General features: G+C 45.5%; 1 protein-coding gene across 1 annotated transcript in view; it reads left to right on the forward strand.

The window, feature by feature from the left end:
* Window positions 1-4,537: 4,537 nt before the first annotated feature.
* Window positions 4,538-17,340, forward strand: part of EHD4 (EH domain containing 4) — an 88,355-nt gene continuing 75,552 nt past the window's right edge. The window contains exon 1 of the mRNA XM_082242780.1: window positions 4,538-4,918. Coding sequence (XP_082098906.1) covers window positions 4,689-4,918 — 230 coding nt within the window. The 5' untranslated portion in view covers window positions 4,538-4,688. The remainder of the gene's footprint in view (window positions 4,919-17,340) is intronic.

Raw genomic sequence — 17,340 nt, forward strand, 5'->3', positions numbered from 1 at the left:
GCAGGAAATACAGCCCGCTTTCCAATTATATGGCAGTATTTGGGGATAAAATAAAAATCTACAGTGAATAGGTGATAGCATGCTAAACATATTCTGTTACTGGAATTAATTAAAAAAAAGAACTAAAAGCACAGAGGAATAGACTTCTTCTGTGGATAGGGAGAATAAATATAGTAAAGATGGGAATATTATTGAAAATATTATAGAAGATTTAGATGATCCAAATTCAGCTACCCCAAGTGTATTTTAGAACTTTGAGGTCTTTAATCAGGAGATTTATTTGGCAGACCAGATGCCCAAGGATCCCGAATGAGATCCTGGTAAAAGCAAGAAGGCAAGGAGGACTAATGGTACTAGACACAGGGTTGTCTTTAACACAGGGCAAAAGGGGCAGCTGCCCTGGGCCCAGTCATTGTTATGGGGCCCAAGGCAGCTTCCCCTTGAGCCCGCACTGCTCGCAAATATTTGATAACATCTCAAGGATAATCAGTAAGAACGGGATGAACCCGAGCTCAATTTTGAGTATCATGGCAAAGGCTGTAACTACTTATGTACATATGATTTTTTTGTTTCTTATTTTTCATAAATTTGCAAATATTTCAAACAAACTTCTTTTACGTTTCATTATGGGGTATTGTTTGTAGAATTTTGAGGAAAATAATGAATTTAATCCATTTTGGAATAAGGCTGTAACATAACAAAATGTGGAAAAAGTGAAGTGCTGTGAATACTTTCCAGATGCACTGTATGATGGTTTTGCAACTGTTTTGGGTGGATATCGCCCAATCTGTCCAGTGCATTACAGGCTCAGATATACCCATGGGGTCCATGGAGATACCTATTCCATAGCACAGAAAAGTCATTGGTACGATATAAGAACTCGTTCGTTCCTTATTTGCAAAATGCAGCTAAAGGGCTTATTCCAAAGTATTGGCATACACAAAAAATACCTACAATAATGGATTGGATTCAGAAGGTTAACCAGGTCTGTGACATGGAAAACTTCTTTCATACACATGAAGACACCCTTCATAAATTGACAGAAGTTTGGAAAGAATGGTTGGCATTTAAAGAATCAGAGAGACAGGCCCTTTTCACACAGACGGACCGTTTAGATCCGCCTGTCCATTTTTTGGCGGATCTGAACAGATACCCCATGCATCTCTATGGGGCACCTGCTGACATCCGATCCGATCCATCAAATCTGAACGGATGGAAACCCTTTTTTCCATCCGTCCAGTGGATCGGATGAGAACAGACAGATGGTCTGTTCTCATCCGATTCCCCCATAGTGAACAGCGGGGACCTGACAGCTCTGTCTCCGCACACAGCGCGGAGACAGAGCTGTCATCTGCCTGCTCAGCGGGGGATCGGCGGATCGATCCCCCGCTGACAAAAAACGGAGTCCGCCAACGGACTGTGAAAGGCGCCATACACAGAACTATTACAATAAAAGTGGGATAGACATAGGTGTCTGCAGCCTGTTGCCCTAAAGCTTAAACATAGGTGTGTGTGTATACAGTATATATATATATACTGTATATACAGTATGTCACAAAAGCGATTACACCCCTCATATCTTTGTAAATATTTTATTATATCTTTTAATGTGACAACACTGAAGAAATTACACTTTGCTACAATATAAAGTAGTGAGTGTACAGCTTGTATAACAGTGTAAATTTGCTGTTCCCTCAAAATAACTCAACACACAGCAATTCATTTCTAAACTGCTGGCAACATAACTGAGTACACCCCTAAGTGAAAATGTCCAAATTAGGCCCAAAGTGTCAACATTTTGTGTGGCCACCATTATTTTCCAACTCTGCCTTAACCCACTTGGGCATGGAGTTCACCAGAGTTTCACAGGTTGCCACTGGAGTCCTCTTCCACTCCTGCTTGGTGACATCACAGAGCTGGAGGATGTTAGAGACCTTGCGCTCCTCCACCTTCTGTTTGAGGGTGCCCTCAGATGCTCAATTGGGTTTAGGTCTGGAGACATGCTTGGCCAGTCCATCACCTTTACCCTCAGCTTCTTTCGCAAGGTAGTGGTCGTCTTGGAGGTGTGTTTGGGGTCATTATCATGTTGGGTAAGGACTAGGTAATGTGTTAGGAATGAAAGGATGCCACATCATTTGATGGAAATGAAAATGATCAAACTACAGAGGGCTGAATTCAAAGACACCCCAAAAATCAAAGTGAAAAAATAATGCAGCAGGCTAGTCCATTTTGCTGAAATTTCATTGCAGCAACTCAAAATGGTACTCAGTAACTTGTATGGCCCCCATGTGCTTGTATGCATGCCTGACAACGTTGGGGCATGCTCTTTTAGAGACAATGGGTGGTGTCCTGGGGTATTTCCTCCCAGATCTGGACCAGGGCATTCCTGAGCTCCTGAACAAACTGAGGTGCAACCTGGCGGCATTGGGTGGACTGAAACATAATGTCCCAGAGGTGTTCTATTGGATTTAGTTCAGGTGAGCGTGGGGGCCATCCTCCGGGAACAGGCTGCATCCTTTCACCACATGAGGCCGGGCATTGTCATGCACCAGGAGGAACCCAGGACTCATTGCCACAGAGTAGGGTCTGACAATGGGTACAAGGATTATATCCCGATACCTAATGGCAGCCAGGGTGCCATTGTCTAGCCTGTAGAGTTCTGTGTGTCCCTCCATGGATATGCTTCCCCAGACCATCACTGACCCACCACCAAACCAGTCATGCTGAATGATGTCACAGGCAGCATAACATTCTCCACAGCTTTTCAGACCCTTTCATGTCTGTCACATGTGCTCAGGGTGAACCTGCTCTCATCTGTGAAAAGCACAGGGCGCCAGTGGCAGACCTGCCAATTCTGGTGTTCAATGGCAAATGCAAATCCAGCTCAATGGTGCAGGGCAGTGAGCACAGGGACCACTAGAGACTCTGGCCACCCTCATGAAGTCTGTTTCTTATGGTTTGGTTAGAGACATTCACACCAGTGGCCTGCTGGAGGTCATCTTGTAGGGCTCTGGCAGTGCCCATCCTGTTCCTCCTTGCACAAAGGAGCAGAACCGGTCCTGCTGATGGGTTAGGGACCTTCTATGGCCCTGTCTAGCTCTCCCAGAGTAACTGTGTGTCTCCTGGAATCTCTTTTAATTTTTTTGAGCTATATATATATACAGTCAGGTCCATAAATATTGGGACATTGACACAATTCTAATATTGTTGGCTCTATACACCACCACAATGGATTTGAAATGAAACAAACAAGATGTGCTTTAAAATGTCCCAAGAACAAGCAGGAACTGAAGACAGTTGCAGTAGAGGCCTGGCAGAGCATCACCAGGCATGAAACCCAGCGTCTGGTGATGTCTATGCGTTCCAGACTTCAGGCTGTAATTGACTGCAAAGGATTTGCAACCAAGTATTAAAAAAGTGAAAGTTTGGATTATGATTGTTAATCTGTCCCATTACTTTTGGTCTCTTAAAAAGTGGGAGGCACATATACAAACTGTTGTAATTCCTACATTGTTTACCTGATTTGGATGTAAATACCCTCAAATTAAAGCTGAAAGTCTGCAGTTAAAGCACATCTTGTTTGTTTCATTTCAAATCCATTGTGGTTGTGTATAGAGCCAACAATATTAGAATTGTGTCAATGTCCCAATATTTATGGACCTGACTGTATCTATATACAAACTGACACACATACTATTATAAATAAATGTAAACAAACATTTAATAATTTATAAAAATATAGACCGTATCAGTAGAGCAGTGGATGGTGTCAGTAGGGTAGTGGGGCCTGGGCAACAGGGGGGAATCTGCGAGGCACTGGGTGATTAGGGTGTGCCCAGGCACACCTGGCACACCCCGTGTGCACGCCTATGGAGATAGAGAAGGAAGTGGTTGATAAGAACACAGAATGGGCTGAAAGGGAGTACAGGATATAATAGGTATGGTGAATAGAATACCGGCTATTAGGTAACGTTGTATACGATCATAGGATTTATATGTAAAATGTAAATATTTTTATTTGGTTTTGTTTGTAATTTCCTTTATGTTTTCTGTAAGACCAGAGTAAGGGACTTTTAGGAATATATACCTGAGTAGATTTTCCCAGCAGAGTTTGGTGTCATTGGCCCCTTTCCCATGGTCACCCAGGCAGGGGTACAAACAGGTGGCTGAGCTGTGATTTTACTGAAAGCTACCATACAGTCAGAGGGGGCTGCACACATGCCACTGCCAGGATGCTTTTGCATGGCTGTGGCAGAAATAATGCAGCTTGTCAAGATGCCAGGCGGCAGGATCACCCCTTGAACTCCTGACAGCGACTGCTTTTGTGAAAAGCGATCCATTGCTGATCACTTTTTAGAAGCTGCTCACTTGTGTACTCAGTTATTTTGCCCACAGGTCTGATGGATGACACCAATGCGGGGACACAGAATGATGAGCAGAAAGCTACGTGGGCTCCTCCTGCTGCTCCTCCGCTCACCACTAGATGTCCCGCTGGTAGGTGCAGGATGACATGACGTGTGATTGGCAGTTCGGTGCGGTACAGGGCGGGGTCAGGGCTCAGGTGACGTGTCGCTGTGTGGTGATAGGCGGATCCCGTACACCGGGGATAACACGGAAGTGAGCGCAGTCCATGCCGTAGAGCGGCGGTCATACAGTACAGAGTACACTCGGGTAGGGACTGAGAGGAAATGTTCAGCTGGTTGGGGAAGGAGAGCGGCTCCGGCCGTCAGCAGCAGGATGTTCACCAGACGGTGACGGGCGGCCTGCAGGCTCTGTACACCGGGAAGCTTCTACCTCTGGAGGAACATTACCGCTTCCATGAATTCCATTCCCCGGCCCTGGAGGAGGCCGACTTCCAGAACCGGCCCATGGTGCTACTGGTGGGACAGTACAGTACGGGGAAGACCACCTTCATCAGGTGAGAGCTCCTGGGGGGTGGGGCGGTGCTCTGTATGGGGCCCTTAGAGTGACAGGCGGGGGTGCTAATTGTGGGGCCCCTGTGGAGGGGGGTGCTCATTGTGGGGCCCCTGTTGAGGGGGGTGCTGATTGTGGGGGCCCCTGTGGAGGGGGGTGCTCATTGTGGGGGCCCCTGTGGAGAGGGGTGCTCATTGTGGGGCCCCTGTGGAGAGGGGTGCTCATTGTGGGGCCCCTGTTGAGGGGGGTGCTCATTGTGGGGGCCCCTGTGGAGGGGGTACTCATTGTGGGGGCCCCTGTGGAGGGGGTACTCATTGTGGGGGCCCCTGTGGAGGGGGGTGCTGATTGTGGGGGCCCCTGTGGAGGGGGGTGCTGATTGTGGGGGCCCCTGTGGAGGGGGGTGCTCATTGTGGGGGCCCTGGAGGAAGGGAGGGAGGGGGGTGCTCATTGTGGGGGCCCCTGTGGAGGGGGGTGCTCATTGTGGGGGCCCCTGTGGAGGGGGGTACTCATTGTGGGGGCCCCTGTGGAGGGGGGTACTCATTGTGGGGGCCCCTGTGGAGGGGGGTGCTCATTGTGGGGGCCCCTGTGGAGGGGGGTGCTCATTGTGGGGGCCCCTGTGGAGGGGGGTGCTCATTGTGGGGGCCCCTGTGGAGGGGGTACTCATTGTGGGGGCCCCTGTGGAGGGGGTACTCATTGTGGGGGCCCCTGTGGAGGGGGTACTCATTGTGGGGGCCCCTGGAGGAAGGGAGAGAGGGGGTGCTTATTGTGGTGCCCCTGTGGAGGGGGTGCTTATTGTGGGGCCCAGGAAGGGAGGGGGGTGCTCAGTACCCCAGTACTGGGCTCCTGTACTGCTATGACTGCCAAGTAAATATGTTGTTCCTGAAGTTGTGTGTAAAAGTAGAAAAAATGGGCAAATGGGGCCGTGTAGCCACAAACTGATCAGGGTGCCCAAGCTGACCCTTGTCTACAACCAAAAGCACCTCCAATGGGCAGGTGAGAATCAGAACTGGACCACAGCTATAGAAGAAGGTGGCCTGGGGTGAGGAGTCACATTTTCCTCATGTATTTGGCGGGGTACAGGATTGTCCTTACCTGGGGAAGAGATGGCACCAGCATGCAGTATGGGAAGAAGCCAAGCTGGCACGGTTGGTGTGACGCTTTGTCTAGTGTCTCAATGGATCAGGGCTGTTTGGTCAGTAAAATATTAGGTAGTGGTCATAATGTTATGGCTGATCAGTGTATATACAACTACCTACCCGTATACTGATATGCTTCTATATGACTGGCATGACTCTCGCCCTTACTGTCCCATACATACCAGCTGCCTTGTACTGGAATCCTCCTGTGTGACTGGCATGGCTGTCACCCATGTGACCCTCAGTATGCCAGCTGCCCCTTTACTGACATTCCTGCTTCTGTATTACTGGCCTGGCACTCACCCTCACTGTGCTATACATACCAGCTGCCCCTCTGTGTATCACCTCTGCCATATGTTCCATGTATGTATAGGACAGTACTGGCATCCTTCTTTGTGACTGGTGTTGCTCTCACCCTCGGTATACCACCTCTGCCACACATGCCACATCTGTTCTAGTTTGCTTCCTTCTGTGTGATTGATGTGTAACTGGCACACTTTTTAACTCTCCATGTAACTACCCCTGAACTGCCATGTTTCTTTCTGTGTGACCACTATGGGTCTCACCCTCAGTGTGCCAGCTCTGCCATGTGTACCAGCTGCCCCTGTACTGACAGGCCTGCTTCTGTATTACTGTAATGGCTTTCACCTTCACTATATCGCTTTTGCAGTATATGCCAACTATACTGATATGATTTCCTTCTGTGTCACTGGCATGGTTTTTACCTCACTATACCACCTCTGCCAGGCATGCTGGCTGCCTAAGCTGGTATACTTCTATTTACGTGACTGGCATGTATTTTTAACCTCCCCATGCTGCATACCCCTAAACTGCCATGTTTCTTTTTTGTGTGACTGGCATGACCTTTACACTTATTATGTCTCTGCCATGCATATTGGCTGCTTCTGGACTGGCATGGCTCACTCACTGTGATACCTGCGCTTTGTATGCCAGCTGCCCTGGCATTGTGTTTCTGTATTGGTGGCACAGCTTTCACCCTCATTTTACCCCCCTTGCAATAATGCCGGCTGGACTGACCTGCTTTCTGCAGTTTGATGGGCATGGCTTCCTATACCACCTCCTGCATATATGCCGGCCATTCCTGATAATAAAGACACAGTCCTGGGTTATTAAGGATTCTCTCTGAAAATGTTCCATTTCATGTGATTTGATATTGTAGCTAAAATTTATTCTGCTGTTCTTGATTGCATGGTGTAGGTGCCACACGAGCTTCCACAGGTGTTCCAAATTCCTGAATAAAGTGAATGTAATCCTGACAGTGAAGGCTTCTCCCTTTTTGTCTGTTGGATATACAATTAAAGGGCATTTTTTGTTATATTTGCTAATGGGGGGGGGAAAAAAATGCTGCTCCTGTTAGAAATCATTTTCTCTTCTTCTGCTGCACTGAAATCTCAAGCAGAATTATCTACCCTGCCCAATTTTCCTCTGAACTATAGAACACCCCCTTAGTTTATAGAGATTAGGAGGGGGGGGGGTGTTCTCTAGTTCAACTTGGAAGCATGCAGCCTAGAATGACAACACTGCCCCTGAAATTGCAGTACACGGAGTGAGCGTTGTCACTTGAACAGCAAGTGGGTTACTGGCAGGATGCCTCTGATGACATCATCAGTGACAAAACCAGTAAGACTGAGTTGCTGCGTGAGGGTACGGTGGCCATCTTTGATGCTGGAATCCCATACCGCTCTGTTCAGAGACATGCTGTGTTACATGGAGTTTGTAATTTTTCTTCATTAATAAAGGTCTCTTATGAGCGGTTTTACACTGTGGAACATTTTTTTTTTCTGTTCTATGCACACCGGTCCTGTGGAGTGTATTCCCAGTATTCCCAGTGGATTAGTGGTTTCCTGCATGCTGTGGATGCATGTGATGATGGCTATTCAGCTAAATTCCTGGAGTTTCCTGTGAAGGAGGGGAGGTTGAAAGACTGCCTCCTTCTTTAGGGGGAATCCCAACTATGAGCATCTGACCACTCTTATGAGGGTCCTAAAATCTGGGGAGCCTTTTGTGTGGTATAAAACTTTTAACCACTTCTGGACAGGAGAGTTTTTACCCCCTTAATGACCAGGTCATTTTTTGCGATACGGCACTGCACTTTTTTAACTAACAATTGCGCGGTCATGCGACACTGTACCTAAATAAAATTGATGTCCTTCCTTTTTCCCCCCACAAATAGAGCTTTCTTTTGGTGGTATTTGATCACCTCTGCGGTATTTTAAAACAAATTGTATAAACAAAATAATAGCGACATTTCTGAAAAAAAAATATTTTCTTTTCTTTCTGTTATAAAACGCAGCCAATTTAAAAAAAAAAAAAAAAAAAATTAATTTTTTTCCCACCAATTTAGGCCAATATGTATTCTACCACATTTTTTTTGGGTAAAAAAAGTCCAACTAAGTTTTTTTTTTTTTTTTTTTTTTTTTTTTTTATATTGATTGTAATAATCTATATGGTTAAAACCCGTGCTAAGTAAAATGTTAATGATATAAATAGTGGTGAATATAAGTGTGAAATAAATAATGCAACTGCTGTTCACCAAGTAAAAAAACTCAGACAAAATCACTAGCAAAAGGACAGCGCTTGCAAAAAATGACAATAGTAAAACTCTCAAATACATAAATTGGTGTTGAAAAATATATAAATGATTAGAAAGTGCACTAGTGCTTGAGATGAATAAGTTCAACAAATTGTGCAATATTCTGAAAAAAGGTGCAAATAGTGCTGGAAGTCCAATATAATGTGCAATATAATTGCTAAAAAAGTGCTTGAAGTGCTGAAACCAGTGCAGAGTGTCTCAATCCCCTTCTGGGACCCTACACACCGGAAGAGATGGACCCTCAACTGAGGGTCAAGTGGGCTTTAATACAAATCCACAGGAGATCTCCTCTGGGCTGGCACTCTGACCCCTTATTGATAATTTCTCTGAGCAGCTCAAAAGGAAGAAATGATCCACATAGTGAAGCCAATAAGAAATAAATGTTATTCCTCACAATATTACTACTTGCAGAGATCTTAGCATAAGTCATGCATGTAAAGAGGAGTCGGCCCCGCCGACCGATACAGATTACTTCCTTAAACGCCACTGGCGTGCGTTCCACGGGTACCAGGAAGTGACCTCACTGGTTCTGCCGCAACCGGAAATGCGTCAACGTGTTTGGCCCCACCTACCAGGGCGCTATTTATTTTTACCTATATTGGCGGTGATAAGCTTTTTTTTTTTTTCGGGACTGCGACATTGCAGCGGAAGGATTGGACACATGACACTTTTGGGGGGACTAGTGACATTACAGTGCTAAAAATATGCATGGTTACTGTACTAATGACACTGGCAGGGAAGGGGTTAACACCAGGGGCGATCACAGGTTTAAGTTTGTCCCTAGAGGGTGCTTTCTGACTGTGTGTGGGATGGACTCTCTAGATGAGAATAGAGATCTGTGTTCCTGAATAGCAGGAACACAAGATCCCTTTGGTCCTCTGTGACAGAAGGACAGTCTGCCTTGTTTACATAAGCAGACTGCCATTCTGTCTCTATGGGGAGTGATCGTGGGTGGCTGGCAGACCCTCTCCCCCTCTGGCTATTACACGAAATAAACAGGTACGTTGTTACGCTTAATGGAGCCCACCTGCCGCAGTATAAGTGCGGCGACTGGTCGGCAAGTGGTTAATAAATTGTATATAAACCGATTAGGAGGGACCGGTGCAAGATTGCAGAGCATAGCTCTGTGATATTTATTGGCCATCAACACTTGTTTAATCTAAAGGCTCATACACACAATAAGAAAATTGGGCAAACATTTCTGTCCAAGGAATTTTCCTATAGTGTGTACAGAACTTTCCACAACTAATTCTGAATTTTCGTACGAAAATTCTCGAAGGGACAAACTCCAAAATTGTTCTCATACTGGAAAAAACAAACGATTTTTGTTTTAATGTGTACCTTTTTTTGTACAAGAAAAATCAGAAAAGAGAGACTGCGCATGATCAGAAACAATAAACAACAAAAAAAAGCCTTTGTCCGAAAATTTTTGTACGAATATTCGTTCCTTGGTTCTGATTTGCTGTGAAAATAGAGGAAAAGCGGATAACTGTTTGCCCAGTTTTCTTATAGTGTTTACCCCACTTTACTCTTTTCTGAAGTAAAAAACACACACAGTTGTTTATGTACAATACAGTATGTTTAGAAATCCTTGAGCCCCTTTCACACATGCTGTCTATTTTTCATCCATCCGTTGACGCATGGAAAACGGACATCAATGGCATCTCTATGGACAACAGATGTACATGGATGATCACCCATTTACATCCATCAGTTTACATCCGCTTCCGTCATCAACTGTTTTTTTTTTAAACTGATCAAAGCTCTATTTTTTTTTTCTTCCGTTTTTAAAAAAAAATGGATTGGACGAAAAATGGATGTCATCTGACAAATGGTCGGTTTTTAATTCTTTTTTGCATTGGTAGTGGATGGATGAATACTTCATCCATTTTGACAAGACTGAACTGATGAAATGGAGGTCGGTATGTGTGAAGGGCGCCTTGAAGCGGAGTTCCGCTCCCCCCCCCCCCCTCCAAAAATTAAAAGTCAGCAGCTACACATACTGTACACATTTTATGGCTGCTGACTTTTAATATTAGGACACTTGCCTGTCCTGGAGTCTAGCAACGTCGGCACCGGAGTCGATGTTTCCATCAGCTGTCTGGTGCTGCTGCCGCCATTGCAGGTAAGGGAACCCAGCAGGGTGCGTCCCTACTGCGCATGTGCAAAGCACGCTGCGTATTCAGATTGGCTTGGTGGCAGGGGAAGGAGGAGGGGACCAAACTTCCGAGGGACGGCGCCATGGCCAATGTCGCTTTTTGTTTATAGTGCAAAAAATAAAAATTGCACAGATGATCAAATACCACCAAAAGAAAGCTCTGTTTGTGGGAAAAGACATCAATTTTATTTGAGTTGCACAACCGCGCAATTTTCCATTAACCACTTTACCACCGGAGGATTTTGCTGTCTTCCGTCCAGGCCACTTTTTGCGATTCGGCGCTGTGCGACTTCAACTGACAATTGCGCGGTCGTGCGACGCCGTACCCAAACGAAATTTACGTCCTTTTTTTCTGATAAACAGAGCTTTCTTTTGGTGGTATTTGATCACCTGTGCGATTTTTACTTTTTGCGCTATAAACAAAAAAAGAGCGTTTATTTTGAAAAAATAACAATATTTTTAACATTTTTTTTATATGAAATTCCCCCCAAAAAAGATGTAAAAACCAATTTTTTAAAAATTTTTGGCCAATTTGTTTTCTGCTACCTATGTTTGGTAAAAAAAATCACAATAAGCGTATTTTGATTGGTTTGCGCAAAAGTTATTGCGTTTACTAACAAAGGGAAAGATTTCTGTCATTTTTGGTGTTTTTTTTTTTAACGCGTAATGGCGGCGATCTGCGATTTTTTTTTTTGTGGGACTGCGACATTGCGGCGGACAGATCGGACCCTTGACTGACATTTTTGACACTTTTGGGGTTACCAGTGACATTACTACAGTAATCAGTGCTATATATATGCACTGTTACTGTAAAAATGACACTGGCAGGGAAGGGGTTAATTTTATTGGAGAGGGAGGGGTTAATGTATGCCTGGTGCTTACTGACGTGTAGGGGGGGAGGGGCCTGAGTGAGTCAGGGACAGATCGGATGTCCAGCTATGCTGAACAGTCCGATCTGTCACTATGGAGATCCGCCCGCTGTGTTTACACACAGCGGGCGGATCTCCACACTAGATCCCCGGCGATCGGGGCAGAGCAGCGGCGATCGCCGCTGCTCCTCCCCTGGCCCGACTCCCGCTGTGAATGAAAACAGCGGGAGCGAGCCTCCGGCGGCGCGCAAGCGCCGCCCAGAAGGGGGAGTGTCCAGTCACGTAATACTACGTGACTGGACGATAACGAACCACTTTGCCGCAGTACTATTACCGTACTCGGTCGGCAAGTGGTTAAAGTAGGGCAGTGCCGAATCGCAAAAAATGGCCTGGTTAAGGGGGCAAATCCTTCCGGTCCAGAACTGGTTAATAACATTAAATTACAATGTGACTTGTGTTGCAATTGTATACGCTATATACATTTTTTTTCCTCCTTTACCCAGTTTTGGGGTTACACACCTCCGTATGAACTCTCATTTCTTAGATTGAATGAATTTTCTGTTATCAATATATTGCACATTTTGTATATTCTCACTTTTCTTTTGCACTTCCGTTGCGACAGCATTAAATTTTTACTTTTTTTTTTGTTTTACACATTTGTCACAGTATTTGATGATTAGTGTTTGATTTTATACTAGTTTAGAGCTGTTTGGAAGATATCCTGATAAATTAGGAACTAAGCATATATTTCTTGCCACTGCTTAAAGTGGTTGTAAAGGCAGAAGGTTTTTTTATCCAACAGTATAACTAAAGGCAAAACTTTTTTTTTTGTTTTGGATGAATTGGGGAGGGGTTGGAGCCCCGGTCAATTTCCTGCTTTTTCCCCCCGTTAGAGATTCACCCTCCTCTAATTGTCCTGTTTACCCTTATCTTTGAAAGTCAAAGAAAATCCCAAATTTTGGGTTGTCCCCAGAAAGTGAAGGAAGGAAATCGCCGCATTGGGATAGATGGCAAAAAAAAAAAACAGGTGGTTTTATCGCTCCCTTGCTCTATCCAAAATGGGGAAAAAGAAAAAGTTTTTCCCATAGTTCTACTTTAATACATTAAGATAAAGCCTTGTCAGGGGAGCCGCCGATCGGCGCTCCTTTACTCGTGCCTGTCAGGCACGAACTAAGGAAAGCCGATCAACGGCTGTTCCTGTTTATGATGTGACCAGCCGTGATTGGACACGGCTGATCACATGGTAAAGAGCTACGTCAGTAGTCTCTTTACCGAGATCGGAGGTGCAGGGTGTCAGGCTGACACCTCGCATCACCGATCGCTGCTCTGCGCGCCCCCGGGGGGCGCCCAGAGCTGTGTTATCCTGCCGCCGTCATATGACGTCCGGTCAGGATAACACAACCACATTCCCGCCGTCATATGCCTATAGGGCGGGCGGGAAGTGGTTAAACAAAAAAATACCAACAATTTTGATTAAAAAAACAATGTTTTTTTACTTTCCGCAATAAAACATTTCCAATAAAAAAAAAAAATCTAATTTCTTTATAAAATGTAGGCTACTTATTTTTAGTTAAAAAATCCCATTAGGCATATATTGATTGGTTAGCGCAAAAGATATAGCGTCTACAAACTATGGGATACACACTGGAATTTTATTTTATTTTTTTTATACTAGTAATGGCGGCGATCAGTAACTTATAGGGTCACTATAGGGCTAAAAATATGTACTGTCACTGGCTGGGAAGGGGTTAAACATCTAGGTTGATCAGAAGGGTAAGGGCTTTTTCACACGATTTAAATCACTAGTAAAAAGGCTTGATTTAAATAGGGTTTCCATCCGTCCGGATTTCACGGACAGGATCGGATGCGGACGGCAGCGGGTGTCAGCGGACATGTCACCGCTGACATCCGCTGCTCCATAGAGCTGAATGGGGCATCCGATCAGATCCGCCTAAAAAACTGACAGGTGGATCTGATCGGATCGCCCGTGTGAAAGAGCCCTAACTGTGTGCCTAGCCAGTGTTTTACTGTACTAGGTGTGCTGCTTTTACAAAGGGAAGAGATGGATTTAATTCATCAAAGCAAGGACACAATTCCATCTCTCCCGTTCCACCCAGTGCATTTTTGATGCGCTCCAGATGCTTTTTTTTCACTGTACTCAGGTTTGGCGCATTTTGGGTGCGTACCAGATGCCTTTTGCTGCATTCCAGTGCTGGAAAAATGCACCATGTTCTACACTTTGTTTTTTTTTATTACATCATAAGGTTTAGCAGGCTGCCAAGTCCCTCTGCAATGAAAGATGAATATTTTTCATGCAAGTACACGCAGCTACATAGGTTAGTGCTGGCTTGTTTTAAAGCTCTATTACTGCTTTAAAAAAATAAAAAAAATAAAAAGTCCATAGTCTGGGCACATGTGCCTCTAGATGCGACTTCATAATCCAATGAGCAAGCCGGAGGTAGAAAATTGGCCCAGGGCGGCGCAGAGCTATAAGTTCAAAATAGTGGTGTGGCTTCACGGTGTTATAAATACCTTGGAAGATTAATAAAATAAATCTTCACATATGAGTGTTTAGTGGCATTTTCCTATTTGGTTTAAGTTTAGACTGGAAGGAAAGGGCACTGGAACATACAAAAGTAACGTGCTCCTGCCAAGTCTTTCAGTGAACAAATAAATGTTTCACTGTAGTACTACATTTGTTGTAGGTGCAGAATTCCTAAAGCAGCAATAAACTCAAAAGCAAACATTTATTATATTGCAGCTTACCAAATCCTAGATGTTCTGGCTGCAATTGTTATTTTTTTAAGCTTTCTTCTGTTTTAACTTGGTGATCTGCTCTGTAAGTCAGTTGTTTTTCAAAAGAACAAGCTGTCCTGCAGACATAGCAGTTTTCAGGGATGAGACAAACCATTTAACACTTGCAGGGGTGCTTAAAACGATTAGCTTTTATTTATGTAAAACCTTTATCCCAAAAGGAACAAAACTGTTTGCTGTTACTGATTTTCTAAAGCTGGGTTCACACGTGTGAAATAAGACATTGCTTGTGATTCGCACCGCGTTGCTGTGCAGATCATGTATGATGTCTGTGCAATTCGAATTTAGCCATACAAACTGGCTGAAATCGCATCGCATTCATAACAAAATGGTGCAGGACTCTTTTTTTTTTTGGTCCAAACTGAAGTTGGATCGCATGTGTGTTCACAACTTTGATCTGATTCTTGCACCATTTCACAGTTCGCATTGCGATCTGCAAACCGATCTCGGGAGTGTCATTAACTGTACATTGACACCCCCAGCGGTTCACTGATGTCAGTGTGAACCAGTGTGCGATGCAGGAACCGGCACTGAATCGCAGGGTTTCCCGAATTGCACCAGTGTGAATTTGGCTTCAATTTGTTAGTGAGTCAATGTATGAGAGGGGGGTATGGGGGAAGTTCGGGACTTTAAATGAGGTGTGTGGTAATGATTGGTACATACACAAGTAAAATTGCATCAGGCGGGTCTCGCATGATGATAAAAAACATTTCTCTAGCGCTCATTGACAGACGTAGTCCTCGGTGATACACCACCTTCGGGTTATGTTGCCTCCACAGGAGCAGGACTAGACAGGAAATTAAAAAGCTCTGGCCACACCCTAGGGGCAGTCCCAGAGGGTATATCCTCTCTCTCTCTCTGCCTCAGCAAATCAGTTATTTTCTGTCTAGTTAGGAGTAAGGACCTAGATACCTTGCTGGGATCTTAGGTCCTGGCAAGAATTTTTTCTTAAAGGATTTTTTAGACAGCTTTTTTCTCCAGTGTTCCTGTGAGATCTTCAAGCAAGAAAGCTGAACTGGGCGACGGGCTGGATGTTGAGATCCGGTGGTCACCCCAGTTCAGCCTACGAGCGCGTGCAGGCCATAGCTCCGCGCTGGGTCGGCCGCGACAAAGTCCCATTAAAGGACTGTCCACGCGAGTTAAACGTCTCGCTGAAACGCCAAAGACCATGAGTCACGGCGTCCGTATCGGTCGACAGCCCTCCCGCCCCGGTGGAGAGGGGTACTGTCAGGAGTTGGTGCCCGCCTGGTTCCGGTATGGTGAGTAGTATGTTCCCCCTTTTCCCCTGACGGGTCTTGTGGTGAACGCGGGCCCCTCTCTGTATGGTAAGATAGAGTCCCTCTCTATCCTATAACATGACACAGATCCTCCTACTTTGAGTGTGATTTTATGTGCAAAAAGCCAGGAGGCTTGGTTTGGGAGCTAACAATCTAATTGTATACATGTTAAAAAGATGTAATCTGTGGCATTCTGGGAATCTTACGGTGTTAAGAATAAGCTACCTACCAGTCAGAAGCCACGGACATGTAGACTGCCTTCCTAATCAGATCTCAAGCTATTAGCAGGCCTCCCGAATGGCCATGCGGTCCGCCAGGGCCGGTACCGCCAACCACGCCATATCCCCATGCAGAGAGAGTGTTGTGTGCCCTGCAGCACACCGCTATTCAGTACAGGCCGCCGCCATTTTTTTTGCTGGATCGCACGAGCCGCCATTTTGGCGTAGCCTCGTGTCTCCAGCATGGGGGCGGCCATGTTTGAGGTGATCCAAACACCTCGTGGAGCTTGGGGGAGGCGCCGGAAGGCGTGCAGAGGGGCGGAGCCGCCTCCTTTCTTCCTGGGCAGCCAGCCAAAAGACTTCCTGTTTGTCAAGACAGCGCTGTAACCTGTTGCAGTTCAACTCTGAGCATCAAGTGGTGAGCCTGGGGGTCTATCTCTCTCTCTCGATCGATAGGGATCCCTAGCAGGTAACACTAAGGGGCTTTTGTGGCGCTGGGGGTCTGAAAAAAAAAAAGTTTTTTATTTTTGAATTATATTATCCAGGAAGTGACTGGAATTATCATGGACCCTGCCACACATATTCCCCCACCTGTTTCCCTCGAGGGGGCCACGGGACCCGCCGGTGCACAGAGTATAGAGTCATTTACAGCAATTTTGGAGTCTATGGTGGCTCGGGTGGAGGCGGCCTGTCAGGGACGGGGGTCAAGGAAGCGACCCCCGCCTACCCCTATACTATCTGACACCTCTGACTCTGATTCAGAGATGGTCACTGCAGTTGCAGGTTCCTCTGCAAGGGCTGTTATCACAGGTAAAGCCCCCTCAGACAGTGAGGAGGACGCTTCTTCTCCTGCTATAATTCAGGAAGAAGCATTGGTGGACGCACTAGTTGTGGCAGTGCAGGAAACCTTAAAACTTGAGGCTTTACCGGCAGAGGCAACTGAAACAGAGATTCCTTTTGGTACTAATAAGCCCATCAAAACGGTGAAGGTTTTTCCTGTACCTAAATGTTTCGGTAATCAGATTAAAGGAGAATGGGAGCATTCTAAACGTACCTTTACTATTTCCAAGCGTATTGCTAGACGCTATCCGTTTGAGGAATCCATCATTAAGAAATGGACGGTACCACCAGTGGTGGATCCACCTATTTCCAGGCTGAATAAAGCCACGGTTATTCCAGTGGAGGACACTTCGTCCTTTAAGGATCCGGTGGATCGAAAGATGGAAGCAGAGTCCCGCACCATCTTCTCTCTGATAGGGTCAGCATTTAGACCAGTAATTGTTATTGGTCTAGTTTCCCAGACACTTACGGAATGGGCGAAAATGGTACGCCAAGATCTT

This window comes from Pelophylax lessonae, assembly GCF_965119305.1.
Source record: "Pelophylax lessonae genome assembly, chromosome: 13".
In the NCBI taxonomy this organism is placed as follows: Eukaryota; Metazoa; Chordata; class Amphibia; order Anura; family Ranidae; genus Pelophylax; species Pelophylax lessonae.